The sequence below is a fragment of the Sinohyriopsis cumingii genome, chromosome 17 (assembly GCF_028554795.1).
Source record: "Sinohyriopsis cumingii isolate HCF-2022 chromosome 17, ASM2855479v2, whole genome shotgun sequence".
NCBI classification, from domain to species: Eukaryota; Metazoa; Mollusca; class Bivalvia; order Unionida; family Unionidae; genus Sinohyriopsis; species Sinohyriopsis cumingii.
Window position 1 is genome coordinate 83950244 of NC_142977.1, and position 26324 is coordinate 83976567.

The following is a 26324-nucleotide window of genomic DNA, read 5'->3' on the forward strand; positions in this document are numbered from 1 at the left end:
GTACTACCATTACCTTTCTTGGAATCTACCACACCACATGCTGTACTACCATTACCTTTCTTGGAATCTACCACACCACATGCTGCACTACCATTACCTTTCTTGGAATCTACCACACCACATGCTGTTGTCCCATTACCTTTCTTGGAATCTACCACACCACATGCTGCACTACCATTACCTTTCTTGGAATCTACCACACCACATGCTGCACTACCATTACCTTTCTTGGAATCTACCACACCACATGCTGCACTACCATTACCTTTCTTGGAATCTACCACACCACATGCTGTACTACCATTACCTTTCTTGGAATCTACCACACCACATGCTGCACTACCATTACCTTTCTTGGAATCTACCACACCACATGCTGTTGTCCCATTACCTTTCTTGGAATCTACCACACCACATGCTGCACTACCATTACCTTTCTCGGAATCTACCACACCACATGCTGTACTACCGTTACCTTTCTCGGAATCTACCACACCACATGCTGTACTACCGTTACCTTTCTTCGAATCTACCACACCACATGCTGCACTACCATTACCTTTCTTGAAATCTACCACACCACATGCTGTACTACCATTACCTTTCTTGGAATCTACCACACCACATGCTGCACTACCATTACCTTTCTTGGAATCTACCACACCACATGCTGCACTACCATTACCTTTCTTGGAATCTACCACACCACATGCTGCACTACCATTACCTTTCTTGGAATCTACCACACCACATGCTGCACTACCATTACCTTTCTTGGAATCTACCACACCACATGCTGTACTACCATTACCTTTCTTGGAATCTACCACACCACATGATGTACTACCATTACCTTTCTTGGAATCTACCACACCACATGCTGTACTACCGTTACCTTTCTTAGAATCTACCACACCACATGCTGCACTACCATTACCTTTCTTCGAATCTACCACACCACATGCTGTACTACTGTTACCTTTCTTCGAATCTACCACACCACATGCTGCACTACCATTACCTTTCTTGGAATCTACCACACCACATGCTGCACTACCATTACCTTTCTTACCATTACCTTTCTTGGAATCTACCACACCACATGCTGTACTACCATTACCTTTCTTAGAATCTACCACACCACATGCTGTACTACCATTACCTTTCTTGGAATCTACCACACCACATGCTGTACTACCATTACCTTTCTTGGAATCTACCACATCACATGCTGTACTACCATTACCTTTCTTGGAATCTACCACACCACATGCTGTACTACCATTACCTTTCTTAGAATCTACCACACCACATGCTGTACTACCATTACCTTTCTTGGAATCTACCACACCACATGCTGTACTACCATTACCTTTCTTGGAATCTACCACACCACATGCTGTACTACCATTACCTTTCTTGGAATCTACCACACCACATGCTGCACTACCATTACCTTTCTTGGAATCTACCACACCACATGCTGCACTACCATTACCTTTCTTACCATTACCTTTCTTGGAATCTACCACACCACATGCTGTACTACCATTACCTTTCTTAGAATCTACCACACCACATGCTGCACTACCGTTACCTTTCTTCGAATCTACCACACCACATGCTGTACTACCGTTACCTTTCTTCGAATCTACCACACCACATGCTGCACTACCATTACCTTTCTTGGAATCTACCACACCACATGCTGCACTACCATTACCTTTCTTGGAATCTACCACACCACATGCTGCACTACCATTACCTTTCTTAGAATCTACCACACCACATGCTGTACTACCATTACCTTTCTTGGAATCTACCACACCACATGCTGCACTACCATTACCTTTCTTGGAATCTACCACACCACATGCTGCACTACCATTACCTTTCTTGGAATCTACCACACCACATGCTGCACTACCATTACCTTTCTTGGAATCTACCACACCACATGCTGTACTACCATTACCTTTCTTGGAATCTACCACACCACATGCTGCACTACCATTACCTTTCTTGGAATCTACCACACCACATGCTGTACTACCATTACCTTTCTTAGAATCTACCACACCACATGCTGTACTACCATTACCTTTCTTGGAATCTACCACACCACATGCTGCACTACCATTACCTTTCTTGGAATCTACCACACCACATGCTGCACTACCATTACCTTTCTTGGAATCTACCACACCACATGCTGTACTACCATTACCTTTCTTGGAATCTACCACACCACATGCTGCACTACCATTACCTTTCTTGGAATCTACCACACCACATGCTGTACTACCATTACCTTTCTTAGAATCTACCACACCACATGCTGTACTACCATTACCTTTCTTGGAATCTACCACACCACATGCTGCACTACCATTACCTTTCTTGGAAAAAACACACCACATGCTGTACTACCATTACCTTTCTTGGAATCTACCACACCACATGCTGCACTACCATTACCTTTCTTGGAATCTACCACACCACATGCTGTTGTCCCATTACCTTTCTTAGAATCTACCACACCACATGTTGTTGTCCCATTATCTTCTAACATTTAAATTAGCATTCATAGGCATGACCATATTGGGAGGAAAAAATTAACTTCTGAAGTGTAGACCCTCTGAACATAATGAGGAGGAAAGGGTTAACCTAACAACATTTACCCAAATTCATATTTTTAAAACACAGTGTGGGTATTACATCAAATTCAATACATGTAGGTACCATATATACTGACTTATAAAAGTCCAGCTGCAAACAACAAAGACCTGACCTGACACTGCATAATGTATCAGCATAACAGTAGTATGACACACATAGCTAATGACAGTAGTATGTCACAAGAGTAGTATGACACACAGATCTAATGATTTGGATTGCACAATAGTAGTATGATAAAAAAAAGCTCATGATCTGGATGACACAAGAGAAGTACGGCACACAAAGCTAATGACTTGAATGGCACAACAGTAGTGTGACACACAGCTCTAATGAATTGGATGGCACAACAGTAGTATGACAGAACTAATTACTTTAATGGCAGAACAGTAGTTATGTCACAGAACTAAATAACTGGATGGCACAACAGTAGTATGACACAAAACTAATTACTTGGATAGTAGAACAGTAGTATGACAGAGCTAATGATCAGAATGGCACAACATTAGTTGTTGTTGTTGTAGGGTTTAGCACCTTTTTCAGCACACAATAGGCTATACATGGCGGCCAGTATTAATGGTAGAGGAATAACCCCAGAAAAACCACCGACCCATGAGAAGCTACTGGCAAGCTTTCTCACATACCCACATTAGCCGAATCCAAGACTCAAACCCATGCAGACAGAGGTGAGATGGCAGTGATCCGTAATGGAGAGCGCTTTATACTACTCAGCCACTCGGGGCCCCCAAAACATTAGCATGACACATACAGCTACTGACTTCGATAGCTCAATAGTAATATGACACTCAGAGCTATTGATCTGGATTTAAAAATAGTAGTATGACATACAGAGCTAATCATTTTGACGGCAGAAAAGTAAATATGATACACAAAGCTAATGGTTTGGATGGCACAACAGTAGTATGACACAAAGACATAATGATCTGGATAACACAACAGTAATATGGAACTAAAGTAATAAGACACACAGAGCTAATGCTCTGGATGGCACAACAGTAATATGACATACAGAGCTAATGATCTGGATGGCATAACAGTAGTATGACATTGAACTAGTGATCTGGATGGCACAACAGTAGTATGACATGCACAGCTAATGACTTGGATGGAACAAATATAGTATGACACAGCTAATGATTTGGATCACATAGTTGTAGACTATAGACTAGTCTGACACACAGAGCTAATGACTTGGATGGCGTAACAAAAGAATGACACACAGCTAATGATCTGGATGGCACAATAGTAATATGACACACAGAGCTAATGATCTGGATGGCATAATAATAGTCTGACAAACAGTTGTTGTTGTTGTAGGGTTTAACGCCATTTTTCAGTGCATGATAGGCTATACATGGTGGCCAGTATTATTGGTGGAAGAAGACCCGGGAAAAACCCCGGAAAGAACCACTGACCCACGAGAAGATACTGGCAAGCTTTCTCATATACACACATTGGATGAATCCAAGACTCAAACCCACACAGACAGAGGTAAGATGGCAGTGATTCGTAACGGAGAGCGCTTTAGACCATTCGGCCACTCGGGGGCCCCTCTGACAAACAAAGCTAAAGATCAGAATGGCACAAAAGCAGCATGACACACAGAGCTACTGATTTGGATGGCACATGGAGCTATTGATCTGGATGACATAACAGTCGTATGACACACAGACCTGATGATCTGGATGGTACAATAGTAGAATGATAAACAGAGATAATGATTTGAATTACACAATATTAGTATGACACACTCAGCTAATGATTTGCTGGGCACAATAGTTGTATGACACACATACCTAATGATCTGGATGGCATGGCTGTAGCAAGCTATAATAGTAGTATGACAGAGCTAATGATTTGGATAGCACAATAGTAATGTGACACATAAAGCTAATGATCTAGACGGTACAACAGTAGTATGACATACAGAGCTAATGATTTGGATGGCACAATACATGTAATAGTATAACAATCAGAGCTAATTATTTGGATGAAACAATAGTAGTATGGCACAACAGTAATATGACACACAGAGCTAATTATTTGGATGGCACAACAGTAATATGACACAGAGAGCTATTGATTTGGATAGCAGTATGACACACATGTAAAGATTTGGATGGCACAACAGTAGCATGACACAAAGAGCTACTGACTGGATGGCAGAACATTATCAAGAAACATAGAAAATGATTTGGATGGCACCATAGTAACATGACAATCTGAGCTATTATCTGAATGGCACAACAGCTGCATAACACACAGAGCTAAAGATTTGGATGGCACAAATGTAGCATGACAATCAGAGTTAATGATGTGGATGGCATAATGGCAGCATGACACACAGAGCAAATGATCTAGATGGCATATCAATGTTTGAAACGAATAGAAAATGATTTGGACGGCACAACAGTAATAGGACAATCATAGCTAATTATCTGGATGGCATAATAACAGTATGACACACAGCTAATGATCTGGATGGCAAAATATTAGTATAGCACACAGAGCTAATGATCTGGATGGCACACCAGTAATGTGACACACAGAGCTAATGATTGGGATTGCACAGCAGTATTATGACACACAAAGCTAATGATCTGGATGGCACAATAGTAGTATGACACAGAGATGACAGACACATGAAATGTTGAAGTAAAATTTACCCTGAAAGATTCAAAGCTATTGATCATCTCATCTCGTGTTACTTTGGAAACTTTAATCCAAGCTCAAATTGCAGCATGCATATTGATGTCTATTTGAACTTGATCCCACTTTAATCCAAGCTCAAATTGCAGCATGCATATTGATGTCCATTTGAACTTGATCCCACTTTAATCCAAGCTCAAATGGCAGCATGCATACTGATATATATTTGAACTTAATCCTAATCACTGAAATTCCTGTTTACCTCTCACTCCATTTATTAAGTTAGTGTGACATTTTGGTTGTTTGATTTTTGCCATTATAGCATTATGTAGATAAGACACTCTTAGATACCTCAACAACCTTAATATACCAAAGCCAAACCAACTTGTTTAATGCCACTTGATTGACAAATCCATACAAAATCCATTAGCATCTTTAATCCTTTCCACATTGCTTTTGATCAAACAAAGGATGATCCATCTCAACAAATTTTTAATATTAAATCCAAACCTATCAATTCTCAATGACCTTTTGAAAGTTGCAATCTGGGACTCTTTCCTGGAAGAAAGTTTGAGTCTCCCATCCCAAAAAATTGGAGTCCCAGTAAAAATATTAAAAAAATTGCTTGCAAATTGATTGAAAATGTTATGAGTGAATTTTTGGGATATATATATATATATATATATATATATATATATATATATATATATTGCCATTCCTTTATTTTACCAGCAACTATACATCATCAAGGAACAGATTACATTTTCTTCCTTTTTTAATTTACTTCATTAGTTTCATTCCATTTCAAATCAATAAAATTGCTATGCCACTGAAAGAAGAAACAAATATATATATTCCATTCACTGTTTCATTTGCTCTGATCACTTAATAATGGTGTCAATTAATCCATTTGCTGGTTTTGATCACTTAATAATTGGTTCATTTGCTTTAGTAAACCTTGTTATAATATATTCAGTGAAATCATTAAGCAGGACCATTTACTTGCTAGCTAAGAAACTAATCACATGATCACTTTCATAGACAACAACAGACAGGTTTGAATACAGTATACAGGTAATGTACATGCAGATGTTTAGTGAACAAAGCAATGGCCATTTGTCAAACAAGAAAACACTAAATTGGATACCATCAACAAGAACCATCAGATAATAAGTTCTGAGTGTACTAAGTTTATGAAATATTACAGATCACATGCAATGCTCATACAAGAAATCAAGCTGATGCTTAATTGCACATCCTTAATATGGAATTAATTATAAACCCTTCATGTTTAATTGACATTGGTTAGTGACAACAATAAAAAAAGAGGAGCAAGACATTTCAACCCAAAGAAAATTCCCAAGACATTTCAGCCCCAAGACACTTTGACCCCAGCTATGGGACAAATCGACCTCAATTCGTGCATTTATGAAAAAAAGATGTCAACAGTGATTAAAGTCACTTTTATTAAGTTAATGAATGCTAATTTGAATGAAAAGAAATAAAATTTACCACATACTGTAAATTTATATAACAGAGCCAAATTGTTAGTAAAACAATAATTAGTACATTGCTAATCGTGAATCCCACAAATGACTTGCTGATTCATTGATGTCTGCAATTAAAGAAAATACCAACTCACCGAAAAGTGGCTTTATTAAGTTAATGAATGGAAAGAAATCAAAATAGCCAAATTTATTTTAAACAATAATTAGTACATTTTTAATGGTCAATCACACAAATCAAACCATGATTCATAGATGCATGCAATTAAAGAAAATGCTGGCACCAATGAGGCCTTTAATCCAAGGTTATTACTTTTAATAATCATATTGTGACATTTCGATCAGGTATATTTTGGTATAATACTAACTGAATTGTGTTAATCATACATTAATGAGGTATGAATGACACAAGCCATTAAATATCTTTGTTTCTTACACCGTACGTGTATACAAAAGCTAGTATATCTTTTTAACATTTATATTTATTTGTTAAAAAGATTGATAGTCTACCTGGTACTAGAACTGCAACATATTTTCTTTTAATTATATATAATAAACAAATATACTTGTTCTTTAACCATTAACATTGTTAATGTTTAGCTCCACTTTAAAATCTCCCAATATTCATACAGAAACACATGCTTCTATTGTGTATAAAACTAGAATAGCTGACCCAGTCGTCTTTGGTACATTTGACTGATCTTGTTTATTGACCATTTTGCATTATTATATGACCCACATGGAGACACATCAAATTAAGTTGGGGTCAAATTGTCTTGGGGTTTAATTGTCCTTGGGGTCAAAATGTCTGGACCAAATTGTCTTTGCTGTTTAAATGTCAAAATGTTGAGCCAAAACAAATACAGTTGACAATGTTCTGGAAGTACGTATACACTAACATAAAGTCCAGTGGATCTCAGCAGACTGTCCTAAAAACTTAACAGCATGGCTATAAACCACAGCACTGTCTATGAAAGGATGGTGGCTATAAGGTCAAGGGGAGTTTGTGGTTTTGTGGGTTTAACAGCATTCTTTAGCACATGACAAGCTAATTAAATATGTATGGTACAGGAAAAAACCAGGGAAAACCCTGGATAGACTCACCAACTCAGGGTGAAAAGATTCATCAATGTTTTTACCATATTGATACACATGTCAATACAAAAGGTGAAAATCAATGTGAAATGATTCTTACCCTATGCAGGTTGCTTTAACCTTCAGCAGTCACAAATAATTATTACTCATTTGCCTTTTTATTCTTTAAATTGAGAATTCATCTGAGAAAGCTGTTGCAGGCACAGGCACACATTTTTTTCAGTAGGAAAGAAAAAAAAAATATTGACAACACACGCTTATCTTCTATAAATTAACAAAAGGTGACATGGTTCATAATCTGCCCCTTCCCATTTTCTGATTCCATAGTAATTATTATATAGAATCAGTATGTCAGGCATAAAGGTTACATTCCAAATGTGTTCCTTATAGAAAATGATGTACACAAATCATCATTTAATAACACTTTTATGCAAAGTTCCCCACTGAAATATCACTGAATGGAATACTGTCATCTCAATGGCTAAAAGATATGATGTCCTGCATTTATTTAAAAATCATTTTCAGTTGGCCAGTAAGGCAGTATTCCATTCAGCATGTTGTTTTTATATATTACGTGGGCACAATCATGACCTTGTCAAACAGTAGTATAGGTAAATAGTCTGGCATTCCTTAAAAGTATGATGGTAAGCAAAACTTTGGATAGGCATACAAACTCATGATTGAGCTAAACATAGGTACTAAATCACTGGGGATCGTATCATTGCTTAAAATTTACCTGTCATACATGTACTATATAATAACTACAAGGGAGGACACTTCTCTCCTTTCTCGCACAACACATTTAAGAATAAATGCTGTTATTTCAAGCCACATTTTGCGTATCATAATAAATTTGGTACCTATGTTTAGCTCAGGCATTCAACTGTGTATCCCTATCAAAAGTTTGACTTAATATCATACCTTTAAGGAATGCCAAATCATTTTCCCACAGTACTGCTCGGCATGTACCTGATCGCGCCTGCTTAATATGCAAGAACAAAGCAATGAATGGAATAATGTTCTCTCATTGATTACAAGAAAATGATGTCCTGTATTCATTTATAACTTATTTTCAGTTGGCCAATGAGAAAGTAGTATTCCATTCAGGGCATTGTTTTGCATATTAAGCGGGCGCGATCAGGTACATGTTGAGCAGTACCATGGGATAATTATTTGGCATTCCTTAAAGGTATGATATTAAGTCAAACTTTTGATAGGGATACACAGTCGAATGCCTGAGCTAAACATCGGTACCAAAAATGTGGCTTGAAATAACAGCGTTTATTCTTAAATGGGTTGTGCTTGAAAGGAGAGACATGGCCTCCCTTGTAGTTATTATATAGTACATGTATGACTGGTCAATTTTAAGCAACGTTACGAGCCCCTGTGTAATTAATTATTTACACTATGCGAAATGTAGCTTGAAATATCAGCATTGATTCTTAATTAAATCACCTTAGCTGAAACATTTAATGTATTGGAGTTATAATACACCTTCATCTCCTAACTAACAAGACCAATTGACAATCTAAGATGAAGAAGAAAAAATCACTACTTTAGTATTGAGGAGGAAGTAGCACAGGGTGACGTGAAACAGGCGTAGGGAAGTAGCACAGGGTGACGTGAAACAGGCGTAGGAAAGGGATGGGTAGCCACCAGAACAAATCCCCTAGTACATGTAACGATACCACCATAAGCTAGACGACTTTGTTCAGTGCATGCGATTGTATTTACTCACTTTCGATTGTAGAACATCTCCAATGGACGTCGCCATTTTGACCACTTACGATCACATGACTGCGCATAAATATGAAAGAAAATTCTTACCCACTAATGAAATTAATGAAAAGTGTAATAGCCATGATAAAAACAAAACAAATGTAACTTTGCAAATCAACTATCAATTTATTTTTATCTGCACTCTTTCGATGCATGTGAACGTTTCAAAGTCACATCAAATATATTCAAATTGGGGATTATATTTTTATGTCTTCCAAGCAGGTACGCCAGTTATTATTAGGGTGCATTTCAAAAGTGATCTTTGAGCAATTATTAAATTCAGTCAAATCACCCTTTGACACTCAATGAATCTTTTAGTAAGTATTTAATGAATAAATATAGATAATATTATTTTTATTAGACAGCATATTTCCAAAAATTGAATAAACATTTATATTATAGAAGATGCATGGACGCTGAATCTAGATTCCTTTTTATACGGTCCACCACAAACAAACAACATTCGTTTTCAACGTTTCTCCATTTTGTTGCAGAACTTTAGTTCTTTGATGTTGATTGAAACTCAATTTCAGAAAGAGCACACACTGGTCTGTGGTGTTAGTAACTTTCGGTAAGTCAACATGCAAAAGGGGTATGGCCAAATATTTATCTCATTACTATGTATATGACATTAACATAATTTATCTAGGACAATTTCCTATGCATCAATGCGGCACGGTAAATTAGGCGTCTGCCGATGTTATTTTCCGGTGTTCAACGCAAAATGTTGACTGTGTGAGATAAATTTAGTGATCAAGGATTGAAAATGATGGTTTAATGTGGGGTAAGTGTTTTTGGCATTTGTTTTAAAATAAATACAAGGAGGGATGAAGAAATAGATTATCATAATTTATAAATATCGTGGCTTTCGGCTTGAGTAGTGACAGATGGGTCTGTTGATGCTGAAACTGCGACGCAGAGCTTTGTTCCTATTTTTAGCACTCAGTAGAACTGCATCCACACTTTACTGTCGGTTTGTTATAATAGATTGTTTCACTTAACATATGCAAAGAATTTTTAGAAATTGGTATATTTATGAAAATAACATGTTAATTTATGAGTAAATATTTATTTATATGAAAGTGGAATAAATCATTCTTAAAGCAGAGGTTATTGTCTGTTTGTTGGTATTTTCTTTCAGCATTTTGTTTTCTGGATTTATGATGAAATAAAATTCATGGAAAATATTTATTTCAGGTATTCAAACTAAGGAACAGTTGAATTCTTTGATGATATGATTTTTCAGTTTGAGTTTTGATTGTTGAGAGGCATTATTTTATAACCATCCACAGATATCTTCCCAAGTCTTAGCACAGGAAGCTTTTAACATCTTTGAGCATTTTTCACTTTATCAAGTATTAAATAAATAAATAAATAATAATAATAATAATGAGGATTTTGTATAGTGCCTGATCTTTAGAAGCTCTAAGCACTTTACAACATTAGACAACACCTATAAGATAAAAAAACATTTATAATGATATGATTACAAAAACAAACAGCATGAAATTAGAAAACATATAAGTAAATAAAAAACATGCTGAGAATATTTAAGGTAGGAAACATTAGGTCTTTAAGTTTGTTCTTGCAGTCGAAATACAAAGCTAGTCCGATTTTATATTTTAAGAAAATATTAATACATCTGATAATCTGTTGGAGATATGAAAGTTTACAATAAGAGGAGCAATTGAATATTTGAATAATTTTCAAGCATTAATCTTTAATGGATATTCTTAATTCTTTTCCTTTTTAAATTTTCTTTCAGGTTGCCCACAAAAAAAATCCCACAAAAAAACAAGCTGGTATTTTTGATTAATTCTAAATTGAAAAGTTATTAGTCTATATTTAGCGATGGCAAATTAATAAAGAAAAAATACAATTTAAATGATTTACCTGTATTTGCTTGGTTTTATGTGTGAACTTATTTCAAAAGAAAGTAGGAATCTGGGACTTGTAAACACTGGGCAAGGAAGTTCCATATGTGCCCATCTAATATCATCCATGTCTATATCATACGCAGGGCACTTAGTACAAGAGATCTTAGCAACTACAGCGATTCCAGTGCTAGGATGCAGTAGAATCTTATAATTGTATATATTTTTTAAATCATGTTGCTTCACTATTTCATCCTTGATAGAAAATATAAAAAAGTACAATGTTATTTGCCAAAAATACATCAACTTGCTTCATTTGTTTGCACAGTATATTTCATAATATGGGTAACATATTTTGAAAATAATAGATGGAAGTCACGATTTTAGAATTGTACAAAATTTGCTTTTTTAATGACTTAAAACACTTTCTTTTGCATGGTTGAGTCAGAAACAGAACCTGTTTTCTTAGACTTCACGTAAAATGAAATATGAATTGCTGATGGCGTTTTTTAAACAGGAAAATGAATTACAATTAGATTTATTTTTTAAAGCTCTTAAATCTTAGATCATATTTAACATGTGAGAATAAATACGTCTTTTCATTGAATACCTCATGTTAGAGCCTGGAGGGAGATATGATCTGATTAATTATATTTCCCCTACCTGCTTTAGTACTTTGGTTGTCATTATTTAGGAGATGATTGACCATAGTTTTATTGCCCAGATAGAATAATTAATAAAATAAAATATGAAATTGATGGATGGAACAACAGAGATCTGAGCAAATAAATAAATAGAATAAAACAACAAAATATAACAAGGCAGTTGGAGTTAAGTGCCTTGCACAAGGACACACAATGGTAGCTTGCCCAGGCTGGTCTGATAGTAGGATTCAAACCAGTACCCTTTGTTTGTAAGTAATGCACGCTAAACACAGGCACTGAGCTTCATAAAGATCTGGAAAACTTTAGCAACTTGAATGTAAATTCTGGCAATTACCTGCCATTTAGATATATTTCTGTAAAAGTAGTACTGTTTAGCAAGAACCTCTTGAAATTGCAAGTGCTTTCAATGATTACTATGTAAACAAAAATGAAAAACTTATAGATCTCACAGCTTGCAAAAGATTCTCAAAAAATGAATGAAATGAGTATATTTCCTTATAACTTAGTGAGAGAAAAAAATCCTTCAAAATACCTCATATGTTGTTGTTGTTGTTGTTGTAGGGCTTAACGCCATTTTTCAGCACGCGATTGGCTATACATGGCGGCCAGTATTAATGGTGGAGGAAGAACCCGGGAAAACCCCGGAAAGAACCACCGACCCACGAGAAAAATACCTCATATAAATGTAGAATTAATTTTATATGAATTAGATTAAACTTGATGTCAAAACAGATGATAGAAGTACTAAATTCCTAAAGTTCTCAAGAGATTGTACCTACACTTTTGTATATCCATAATCCTCAGTCCAAGCACTTATACAGGTATTTTTCCAAACAGAACTGGTGAAAATAACTCCAAAATGCAGGAAGAGATATCATTTTCATATGAATACATGTAATAATAGACATATATAAGGTTTATCATAATTTTCAAACCTATAATAAAGACATGTTGGTAGTGCCTATGGAAACTGACAATATCTTTCAATTTACTATATTCGAGATGGACATTAATTTCACACTACACTAACTAGAATAGTGGATGATTGGTTAACAGCAGTAGATCAAAGTAACCTGATAAGCAATGGTTCTAAACCTGATGGTTTTTTTCCACTTTGTTAATCGCAAATCCTGCTGGAAGACCTCAACATATAAAAAGTTAACCTGAAAGGTTTAACTGGTTTCAGTCATATTTTGAAGGCAGACAAGAAGTTTCTGGTAATAAATAAACTAAAGATAAGAACATCGCAAGGCCAGGTGTTTCCCAAGGATCAGTTTTTGGACCATTACTCTTTATGTAGTACATTGGTGATTTGCAAGATCACATTGAGCTGATCACTACTAAGATGCTTGTAGATGCCACAATACTGTATAACATTGGATCATGTGCCTAGAATTTAACATAAATTCTTTTGTAGCCATAAGGACTGATAGAATAACTTGAAATGTTTATTTGTTATGAATCTTTACAAGTCCTTCACAAGCTGATTGACAACAACAAAAACTTAACAGGACATGGGACTACTGAAAATTGAAAACTACTGGTCCACAAAGGATATTTACTAGCCTCAGGCTAGTGGACTACTGCTAATTTCAAGTCCTGGATCATAAGCTCAGCTGTGTTAAATCAGGTCTTCGTTCAGGTGCACAGCTGGTATGAGCACAGTGGTAGGAAGATCCATGTAAGGTCGTCAAGCCAGAGTAAAGGCTGAGAAAGAAAACTTTGAGGAATGCTAAAAGAAATATATGTATAGAACAGTCAGAAAATGAAAAATTATTTGGCATTATGATTGACACTATCTTGAGCCCAAAAAATGCACGTTTATAAGGTCATTAAAGAACAGGGGGAGTACAATGCCTATATCATACCACACCTACACTATTGCTGTTTTGCCTGGGGTAATAGTGATACAGAAAATCAAGAAAGATTACTGAAATGCTGGAGAAAAGCCACTATGATTATTTTTGATGCAGATTTAGATACACCACGAAAAAATCTTTCAAAAACCCCTGAGTGACTACCATTTGATAAGAGAACTCGGTTTCAAAAGTGTGCTAGTCTACAAATCCTTGAATGGTTTGGCTCCTGATTATCTTCAAAGCTATTTTAAATTTATGGAAAATCTACATACATATGAACTAAGATCCAAACAAGACTTCATATGTACTGAAGCCAAGTTCTGCTCACCTTTGATGCCGTGTACCGGTTCACTTAATAATCTTTGAATGAGTCCTGTATGTTCTCATCTTTAGTTGCTTGTACATATTTTACAGTAGTAATTTGATCAATTTTCTTGTTTTAATACATGTAGCAATGTTGTCCAAAGATACCACTGCATGTAAAAATTGTACATCATATTGTGGAAGGTCTCATGGGAGATTGGTCTGTTTGTCAAATGAATGAAATTATTATTGTTATTATTATTATTATTACTAGCAGTAGCAGCATTTGAACATGTCTCTATGGATTTTGTACGTACAGTCCTGATGAAGAGTGCACCAAAGTCATGTGAACTTGATCCAGTTCCAACATCACTGCTGCTTGAGTGCTTAGATCCAGTATTGCCTTCACTAACTGATGTTATTAATACCTCTCTCTCATCCAGGGAATTCCCATCATTTTTCAAAACTGCCATTGTAAAGCCTCTGCTGAAGAAACCAACACTAGACCATAACGATATAAAGAACTACTGCCCAGTTTCCAATCTCCTATTCATATAAAAAATCTTAGAAAAGGTTGTTATATCCCAGTTTGTATCTCATCTAAATTCAAGCAGTCTTTTTAGCAGTGTACAATCTGCATATCGCCCTTGCCACAGTACTGAAACTACTCTTCTAAAAGTAGTTAATGACATTCTCTCTGCTTTGGATAGCGGAAAGATTACAGCATTTGACACAATAGACCATGATATATTACTTCACCATCTCCAGCATGTATTTGGCATTCATGATACAGCCTTACTGTGGTTCAAGTCCTACTTGGTCAACAGGACACAAATTGTATCTGCAAATGGAATACACTCCAGCCCATTTGATCTATGTTGTGACAGGGGTCTGTTCTTGGACATGTTCTCTTCATTCTGTACACTCAGTCGCTCTCAAGTGTCATAGATCATCATCCAGTGTCTCACCAATTGTACGCTGATGACACCCCAATATACAAATCTAGCCACCCAGCTGAAGTTGATGCTACCATCCAAGGTGTAGAGAGGTGCATTTCTGATGTGAAATCATGGATGACATGTAACAAGCTGCAGATGAATGATTATAAAACTGAGGTCATTCTGATCACAACACAAAGACTTTCTCATAAACATCCTTTACCTCAAACAATAAATATCAGCAACACCAACATTAAATTCACACAATCAGTACAAAACCTAGGTGTTACTCTGGACAATACTCTCACATTGCACCAACATGTCGTGAACATATGCAAGGCTGCATATCTTGAGCTGAGACACATCAGCTCAATTCGCAAATATCTTTCAGTTGATGCCACTAAAACACTTGTGTGTTCATTAGTACTTTCAAGACTGGACTATTGTAACTCAATTCTGTCTGGTTCATCTAAATATCTGCTCCAGAAACTTCAAAAAGTTCAAAACACAGCTGCCATACAACAACAACCATATAAACATATAGTGGTCCCTTGATTGCTTGCTCATTTTAATACAAGTAGGAAAGTCACATGATTGAGGGTGGCAGATGCCAAGGTTTGTCTGTTAAATACATGTACAGTAGATAGATGTTGTTGTTGTTGTTGTAGGGTTTAACGCCATTTTTCTGCACACGATAGGCTATACATGGCGGCCAGTATTAATACTGGAGGAAGAACCCATGAAAACCCCGGAAAGAACCATTGACCCTCAAGAAGCTATAAAGTAGATAGATGGATGGAGAGAAAAGCAGTCAGGTAAATAAAGAGTGGATCATTTTAAAATGATGCATCGAGCAAAAAAAAGTGGATTTTAATTAAACATCTTATATTTACAGAAAATTACCTCAGTAAGTCTCCTTAGAGCATGCATTCCACAGTCCTAAATAGTATTATAAGGAAATCAAAGGTTAACCACAGGTCATTCAGTGTGTTTCACTGCACATTTTACTGCCAATAGAACGAAGTTTACTATCCCACAAAAGAATTTATAATTGAACATTCTTTACTCATTTGGAATGTGATCGTGTTCATTCTTTCTTTTAGTTTCATACAGATCACCAGTAAAGATACCAATGGGTACTTGGGTATCCACCCATTAATAATACTCACCCTGGTTATAAAATGAACAATCGGGTACCTGTTTTAGAAAAAAGTATTCCAAGTTCAGATCAAGACACAGAATAATGATTACAGTTTGAGGCTCATGTCATGTGCGCATTTATTCATCGTCACAGAGACTTGTATGGCTGATTATTGTTTACTTGTCATACGTGCACTGAATAATAATACAAGGGAGGACACTTCTCCTTTCTCGTGCAAACAATTTAAGGATCAACGCTTATATTTAAAGCTAAACTGTCCTAACTTTGTGCCTGTGCATGGTTTGTGCACCATTTTTCTTGCAACTTACACATGCTTGTTTTGAGATCCTGATGACATAAACAAGGTCAGTACCTTTCTTTGAGCAGCAGAGAGGGTGAACAGACCATAGAATTCCGACAAAACAAATAAAACAAACAAAATAAATCATCTCGTAGAAAGGTCCAGATTTTTACAAATGAACTTTTCCTTGAGATGTTTTATTTCTGTAATGACCGATTATACTAATGAAACCCCAGTTCGAAATAGTAGCTGAAAAAATAAAGTACTCTACGTGTTTATTTATTCTTGTTTATTTTTTTGACGACCAACGTTGTTAGGTACCCTCTCTGCTGCTATTAATTTACCACCATACCAAGTTTGATGAATATTTCTCAACGCGTTCTCGCTGTCGTTTCTCTTCATCTGTTTCATCTTTATTTGTTCTATGTTTCAAGTAATATTCAAGTTCTGATGGTGGTTTTTCTATTTTTGGATTTATGTTCTTTCTGTGTTTATAATATGTCATCAAACTTCTGTATCGATATCCACCGCAATTTTTGCAAATCTGATATAATCCTCTAACGTCGTTGTTACCTCCAACACAACTTTGTGGACCAGCATGAGGATTTTTCTTTATAAGATAATTATGTTTCTTGCAATATTCTCCACGACATTTTTTATTACATTTGTTAGTGGTTCCTTGACGCAGCCACACACAGTTTTTCATTATATGAACGATATCTATTTAATTCAATTTAATTTTATCATCACCCCTCTCTGCTGCTCATCAGAAACGTTAAAAGATTTTATCAAGACCCACACGATATCTTGTTCTTGGATCATGTAAATTTATTGTTATAAATCCATGTGGAGTAGCTTGCGCTCGTGAGAAGAAATTTTTAAATTTAATTATATCCATGTCACCACCACACCAAGTTTGATGAATATTTCTAAGTGTGTGTGTGTCTACGCCATTAAACACAACTAAAATGTTGCAATTGTCTCTAATCACCTTCGGAATTTGTGTGTATCGTTGAGTAACATAGATCACGTCTGTATTTTTATGTCTACCTCGGGAAAATATTCTGGCTGGATTTGATTGTTTATCTAGCATCACATCGTCGTATACAACTAAATTATTAATAAATCCGTCTATGGAATCTACGGATGGTGCTTCATCAATATCGGTTATAAACTCTATAACATCATTACCTTCATCCAGTAATCGCGCGTTTTCATTGAAATCTTTAAGTACATCATAACATCGTTGATCATCAGCGGATGGTGCTACTAAATACAATTTATCCCATTTCAACCATCTCATTATCAGATTAAGTAATAATTGCGTCTTACCCGATCCAGATGGTCCTATGATAATCATTCTGATGGAATTTGGTAACGCAGGGTGGTGTTTAACTGGCTCTCGTTTTCTTGTTGCTGAGAAATCAATTATATCCATATATATATTATGTCATGAATTTATATTGCTTACGTTGTAGAGTTAAAACTCCAACTACTGATTTAGCCACGGTTACAACAAAAAATAAAAAAATAGCGTATGGTGGAAAATGTTCTGTATGCGGTAGAAAGAAATTTTCGTTTTTACTTAATAAGCGCGGTGGTGATATTGCTAATTTGATGTCAAAGTTTCCAGGTGCTCCATGGGCTAAATACAGTGGAGAAAAACATCTACCGGGATATAATTATTGCAGTCCTGGTACCAGACTTGATATCAGGCTCGATAATCAAGATCAACCAAAACCAGGCGAGGAACCAATAAACGCTATTGATCGAGCTTGTCATGCTCATGATGTAGCTTATAAAAGTCAAAATCTACAAGATAGACATATTGCAGATGTGAAATTAATTCATGCATTAAATTCTCTAAAAAATAAAAATATTAGAGAATCATTAGCTAATTGGTTAGTAAGATTCGCAATGAAAGGTAAATTAGCGCTTGGGGCTGGTAATTAATAATGGAATCGATTTATTATTCACCAAGAGGATACTGGAGAGGCAAAGTAGCAATTGGTAAACTTGCTGATGCAGCAGCGGTTAAACATTCTACTGCTAAAACGTGGTTATCCAAACAAGCAATATGGCAAATTTATCTACCACGTCCTAAACGAATTCAGTACACGTATTTCGATGTCAGTGCTCCTAATGAAGTTCATCAAGCTGATATTCTGTTTTTACCGCATGATACTGTGCGTAGAAAAACGTACAAATACGCGTTAACTGTAGTTGATGTTGCAAGTAGATATAAAGAAGCAGAGCCGCTATCAGCGAAAACATCATCCGAAGTAGCCGATGCGTTTGAACGAATTTATCAACGAGGTGGTGGACCACAAGGTGGTCTGCGATGGCCACAGCTACTACAGGTTGATCCTGGTAAGGAATTTCTTGGTCCAGTATCATCGTTGATGAAACAACATAATACCAAAATACGACTAGGTCATACTGCAATTCATCGTGATCAGGCAATTGTTGAGCGATTTAATCGAACACTCGCTGAGCGGTTATTTGGATATCAATACGCGAGGGAATTTATTCAAGATAAAAGATCTCGCGAATGGGTTGCAAGATTACCAAGCGTGATAGCTGCATTAAATAATGAGATCACACGAACAACCAACATGAAACCCATTAATGCAATTACGAAAAAAATATACCAACACAACGAAAAGATATTGAAAAACAAAAAATATTGGGTGATGTTACAGTTAGATATTTATATGAGCCTGGTGAACTTGAAGGTGGTAGCGCGAGAGCGACTGATCCTATTTGGAGTGTTACCACACACAAAATATCCACTGTGACAAGATCCTCAGGTAGGCCTGCAATCTACAGATTAGATTCGGCTGCTCCTAAACGTGGATTTGTACGTGAACAACTACAAATAATTCCCAAGGATACACAACTACCACCGCGATCACTTAACTAGCACCGCGACGCCGATTACACTCAAGACAGGTCAACATGGTATTTTCTCGTATATGACCGCGACTATTATCTTTTCTGTCTACAGTAAATTGTCTTGAATCATTACTCGAATACCGCCATAACATTATACAATTACAACTTGCGCAATGATTATTCTGCTGCTGTTTTAACTCAATAATAAATTCAACATCAAGATCAAAGTCACGTTTATTTTTTTTATCAGATTGTTTGTATCCGATTAATTTTTTTCTTATTATATCGTCATCGATGATGTTAAATTTATCAACGATTTCAGGAATTATAATTCTACGTAATTGAGATATTTTTCTGACCCTCGATACCGCTAAATAAACTAAATTTGACCACTCGATGCGATCGTCTACAATCCAGACTCGTGTATCAGAAATATTTAATCCCTGAGACAAGTGGATCGTCATAGCGTATCCCAACACCCATGGCGATTTGTCAGCGTTTAATGCATCTTCAACTGCACTGATATCAACGGCGACAATATCATTTAATATGAGATTCTGTTTCCTTGGCTCTGTCAAGGGTTCTGGAATATCAACATTAATATTCTGTTTTCGTGTATCTGATGGTCTATAACACAACGGTACGGGTAATTCTGAGTATTTTTCTTTATGTAGTTGAAATAACTGTTGTTGTAAATTGTCTCTGATTATTTTTCTACTTGCTACGATCAAATCGGTGGGTCTCCATAAATTAAAAAAATCACCCATTGAGGTCTCTGAGATCACTCCACGTATTATTTCACACTGAATTTTGTTTGATTGCAATCAGATTAATTTTTTAAACTCCTTTAAATTTGCATCAAGAGCTCTATGATCATCATCTATTTCTTCATAATAATCAACGAAATTTTTTAACCAATCATGTGGAGATGGTCCAACAAAAGGCGGCGGTTGACCATGATCGCCACACATTATTATAGTGGTATTTTTCGTCAACAACCAATCAAGAAACGTTTTTAATGTATTCAATGACACCGTACTTATCTCGTCCCAAATAATTATTTTAGGTATATATTTTTCTCCCATTCATTCAGGAGTCCATGTATCCCCGCGCCACCGAAAGAAACTATGATACGTGCACGATTGTACTTGCCGCTGTTTCATCTCGCGTGCGAGTCTATGTGTGGGTGTCAGCACGATAATATCTGAATTTCTAAAAACATTAATTGCTCGAGTCGTTTTGCCGCATCCACCAGGTCCATTGAGATATACTGTCTTATATCTAGTTATTGGATCACTCAATGATGGCGCTTTCGACATTTCTGATATTTTATTACCCTTACGATAAAAATCTCTCATTGGAACATCTGCTGATTCTGTATAATTATGTAATAATTCTTTTTTTATTCTCCACGAACCCCATCGTTCATCATTACTTGTGAATTTCATAGCAGATTCTAAATATTTACTCGAAATATAAAACGAATCTGTTGCGACTCTGACTGCGGTCTCAGGAAATCTATTAATCATCGATAATAAATTTATAGAAACATAAGCCAACATGGAAGATCTTAGATGAGTATACTGTGGGGAGACATCATTTATGTAACTAACGATCGTACCCAATTTTGTTCCGTCGGATAAATAAACACTTTCTCAATTTACAAATATATTTCTCGCTGTTGTATCAACGGTTATAAAATCGTACTCGGCATCATCTAAAATTAATCGTGCGTGATGTCTTTTATAATCATATGCACCACCTTGAGTAAATTTACCTATAATTTTTCTACCGAGATCTTTTGCGGTTTTGAGTTTATTAGGAATATCATCCTTAAACTTGCTAATAACTTCAGAATCCGACATGGGCAACCAAACTTTCGTCTGTGCATGATATGATATAATTGCCTCACTGACCACCAACGATGTCAGTATCGCACAATCTAGCATGTATCGTAATAAAACTATAGGTGCCCAGTGTTTTTCACAAAAATGTCTACCAAACCAAACATAACAAATCTTGTGAAGATTTTCGTTAAACTCGAATGATTCAATACAGGCGAATCCAGTCAGATCAAAATCAGGTAATGGTCCATTAATTGCCACTCGCGTCATCTCGTTTGTTGGGTGACCAAATCTTTCAAAGTATACAGAACAATCTCCGTATCCTAGAAAACTTCTCGGATAACATGGAACCATATCAACCGAAATAACATCATTGTAATTATATTTGGTATTCCATGTCCGTATTCGACGCAACTTGCGCGTACGTCCTCGAGTAAATCAAATCGTGTTGGTTTCCATGAATTTCGTTCTCTAGCGAAATGAGCCGCATCAGATGGAACGGTAAAACAATTAGTTAGTAATTTGTCAGTATTTTCCGCGTGCTTGCACTCTAAAAACATCTCCGCAAGATTTTTCATTTCGTCATGGAGGGATTCTGTGCGATATATTTCACCGTTTGGTCTGACAAACTGATCAAATTCACCTTCCTCATTACTTTTAAATAACCATACCGATACAGGATCGGTTTTATTTATTTCGTTAATAAAATCAAACATACTCGTATCTGGGGGGTAAAATCTAACAGTTCGATCACGTGGAAATATTGTTACTGCGTTAGTCCATGCATGCACGTTATGATCAATAATATTTATTGGAGCTCCTTTCGATTTATATTTCGATTCGTACAGAATTTCTCCGTTATTGTCGCTACGGTTATTGGAAATTTTAATAGTTTTCCTAGTTCAGCAACATCTTTTATTGTGGCACCGGTATCCTTAACTGAATCAGCCCACGAGTTTATTTTTTCACGCCTTAAATCAGTTAATCCATTTCCACGCATCGCGTTTGTAAAGTGTTCTATTACTCGTTCGGCTACACAATTTAACCTTGAAAATTTCATCGGCGCTAGTTTATCAACATTGGGTTTTTTATTTATCTCATAGATTCCATAAATAACCGCTGTTACAGGATACGCTCGCTCATAATACGGTTTGTCAATACCCGTCAGTAGACCCAGTCTGGAATTTTTACTTAATATGACAGTTTTATTATTGCCAAGGACAGGATCATATTTGTCACGGATAATCCAACTACCTGTTTCTGTTAATACAATAAATTTTACTCTGAAGAAATATTTTTGATTGCCCTCGTATTCAGCGATGTAGTTAATGATAGCTGCCGCTCGCTTGTCGTTCATTGTGGCATCCGTGACAAAGTCAGTGTTGCGTATAATCTTGAACGTTGACCATGTATGAGATGCACCATCCGTGTAAAATTCTTTCTTGGCGTCGTGAATTTTTGAGATCAGACTTTTATTTTTTGGATCAACCAAATCTTGTACTGGCAAGTGAGATAATCTGTTGAGGTTGAATTTATATTTAACAGGCCTAGTTTGGGATAATCTCTCAAACTCATTCATATAATTAAAACAAATATTTAAAATAAAAATTATATATATACAATGTCTCAATGCAGATGGTTGATGATCGGCTCAGTAAATCGATGCAACAAATCCTGCAGAAAGGAATTTTGCTGGATGCATTTACAAAACATACGACGAGGAAGTCTAGGACCAATACCATGTCTGCGGTGTGGTATTGGAGTGCGAGGAAAAACAGGATTATGTGGAAAGTGCGGTGGAAAACGGTTCAGAGAACTTAAAAGATATTATGACAAAAAAAATAATAATGGTGAAAACTCTATAAAATCCGTGGAGGATTATATATCAAGATTTCAGACAAACAATGATTTAAACAAATAATATTATTATAATGGAGCAAAATAAATTTGTCCCACATCCCACAATAACAAACTATGAATCAGATATTAATGGTGTCATCAGACACTGTAAGTTAAAAAAACCGGTTGGTTATATTAATAATTATGGTTATCTAATGTTCACATACAATGGAGAAAGGAAACATTATTTCTGTCATCGTTTCATCTACGAGTGTCACAAGGGTTTGATCAATGATGGTCTTGTTATTGATCATATTGATGGGAATCCTCAAAATAATAGTTTATCCAATTTACAAGCTATCTCACACAGCGAAAACTGTGCACGTGGTAATACAGGAAGATGTAAGACAGTTTCTAGAAGGGCGGTAAATTCCACAAACACAGAAACTGGCAAAGTAATTATATTTCGTTCAATGCATTCAGCTGCGAAATATTTTGATATTAACCCGCATTTAGTACAAAAAGTAGCAGAAAATATATATAAAAACCGCTTTCTCGAAAAAATATAAACAGAAAATTATCTTCCGATATCAATAATTATCATTACCACCTCGAATTAATTTTTTTAATTTATGTCACAGATTTTCCCCCATACACTACTTATTTTTGACTCATGAAAGGGAGGTAATTTTATGGTCATAATTATTTTGGTTTCTAACTTACAAAAATATGCAGTTCATGTATTTTTCTGTTCTATTCGTGAAACATTTAGAACAACACAGCATATACATTACCTCTAAACTACAGAAAACCGACATTTATATGCCAGCTTACTGAATGTAGAATCCAGTGTCTAGTATGTATCGATCGTGGCGGGTTAACAGTACAGGGATCCTGCATGTATTTACTCGATTACAGAAATACGTGTATATAGTGTTTGGAATTAAAAATCAATTGCATTTTCCTTGTTCAGAGCAAAATATATTTGTATACGTATGTGTGTGCGTATGTGTGGTTACTTTTTTTTTATCGGGTAATATTAACAACTAAATACTTCCTTGACCACGATACAGATTTATGAGTGGGAAATCTCGTAATATATATTTCTCCATAGAACAGACATAGAGAGGATTGAAAATCTCGTATAGTCATAGGAAGGATGAAAACATCTAACAGTTATATTATAGGAAGGATTTAAACATCTAACAGTTATATTATAGGAAGGATGAAAAGATCTAACAGTTAGATGGCGTGGTATAGTAAATAATCCAGCTTTTATAAATCTAACTTGCTTGGTGAAAACGTATTTCTTGAATTCAGAATTGTATTGGTTCCTTAGCTATATATTAACTTCCAAAACATATGTTCGTAACAAGGTTCGATAGCTCAGTCAGTATGGTATTGGACTGTGACGCTCGTGGTCCAGGATCGAATCCCCATGGCTGACAATTTGTCGGTGGTGCGCATAATTGCGATTTTTATAATAATGGGGGAACCGCAAAAACCCCCGCTCAGCAAAATTCAACCATCATATTGACTGGTGGTTGATACATTTTCGTATCACCCACTGGATTAATTATTGTGGGTGGGATTTTGCTGAGCGTATATGTTTGTACTGTCCTTCATTCATTGAATGTTATGTGTATATCCTCTAAACTTGGTAGATTGCGGTGGCAAGCTACGAGTTTAATGAGGATTGTGCCGTCCTCCCTCTTGGGGCTTCTAGACCGTTGTTTGGCGGGTTAGGGGCTCTCGTAGAGGGAATATTTGCCTAATGAACTTGGTAGATTGTGGTGGCAAGCTACGAGTTCTTGGTTGTGCTATCCTTGAAACATCCCGACGAACTCGCTAAAGACTCGATAGGGGTTCTGGGGATAATTTTTTTTATTTTAAAGATTTATATATTACATAATGAACAATGAAAATATCAATGATGTAATTGTTGCTATTAAAAAATTGAAAAAAGATGGAGTTAATATATCCGATGAACTAAATCCTGAAAAAATAGTTTCTGATTTTGAGATTTTACAAGAACGTAAAAACCAGGGAACACACACACTATCATCTGAATACAAGCTCATGAAACGGATTCAGGCGGCAATGTTTCAGTCACTAGCTACCGTAAAAGATAATCAGGTGAAGGAGTTCGTGCCTCTCTCTGCCGCTGTAGAAAGAATTAAATCACTGTTATCCCACGAGTACAAGGCAAAGAAAACGATTAGTACTCGTATAAGACAATTAAGAAAAATTATGTCAGCGAGTAACTTTGTTACTGATGAAACGAGCCAAAGTAACTTCGTTACTGATGAAACGATCCAAAGTAACTTCGTTACTGATGAAACGATCCAAAGTAATAATGAAAATGAAAGTTTTGGTAACTGGGGTTCCTGTCAACGCTGATCACGTGTGGGCTAGAAAAAAAAAATAAAAACATAATTTTTTTTGCAAGGTTGATTAATTTGTACCAAACACACAATCTGATTAATTTGTGCCAGTAATAATAAAATATTTTTTTATTTATTTTTTTTAAGTTGATTGAATTTGAGTCTGATCTCTGTTACAAATGTTCTTCTAACTGTTAAGAAATCCTCGTGTATAAAAACACTCCATTACATAATATTTAAGATTTCACATATAGATTTATCACAAGTTCTTCTCCACGTATGTCAATTAAGCGATTAAGGTGGTCTGTGAGTTTAAAATTTATTCGTGTTAACATATTATTGTGACACCGTAAATATACAGGATTAGTTGGTTCTTGCACGATCAAATCGCCAGGGGGAACTTGTGGTGTGAACGTGTACAGGATGTATCCATGTTGAGCTTGATTTGATCTTCCGAGATCTATTTGATAGCTGCCATCGATTACGTCACAAACCAGATTGACCGCGACCGTCGGTGTTATATTAACGATTCCCGGAGATACGTGTCTTCTGCCGC

The 26324-nt window shown here is 35.9% G+C and overlaps 2 protein-coding genes across 5 annotated transcripts in view; one reads left to right on the forward strand and one right to left on the reverse strand.

Annotated features, from left to right (window-relative positions):
* Positions 1–9757, reverse strand: part of LOC149779341 (vacuolar protein sorting-associated protein 41 homolog) — a 248459-nt gene extending 238702 nt beyond the window's left edge. For 2 of the 3 annotated variants that reach the window (XM_089939958.1, XM_089939957.1), the window contains exon 1: positions 9685–9757. In XM_089939958.1, the coding sequence (XP_089796084.1) occupies positions 9685–9720 (36 nt within the window). In that variant the 5' untranslated portion in view covers positions 9721–9757. The remainder of the gene's footprint in view (positions 1–9684) is intronic. The other variant, XM_089939960.1, reaches the window with a different exon arrangement.
* A 436-nt stretch (positions 9758–10193) lies between these two features.
* The window catches only part of LOC149779342 (uncharacterized), a 144620-nt gene continuing 128489 nt past the window's right edge, over positions 10194–26324 (forward strand). Inside the window, exon 1 of one of the 2 annotated variants that reach the window (XM_089939961.1) lies at positions 10194–10296. The gene's annotated coding sequence lies outside the window, so the exon portion shown is untranslated. Of the gene's footprint in view, positions 10297–10417; positions 10510–26324 lie in introns of those variants that run through there. The other variant, XM_089939962.1, reaches the window with a different exon arrangement.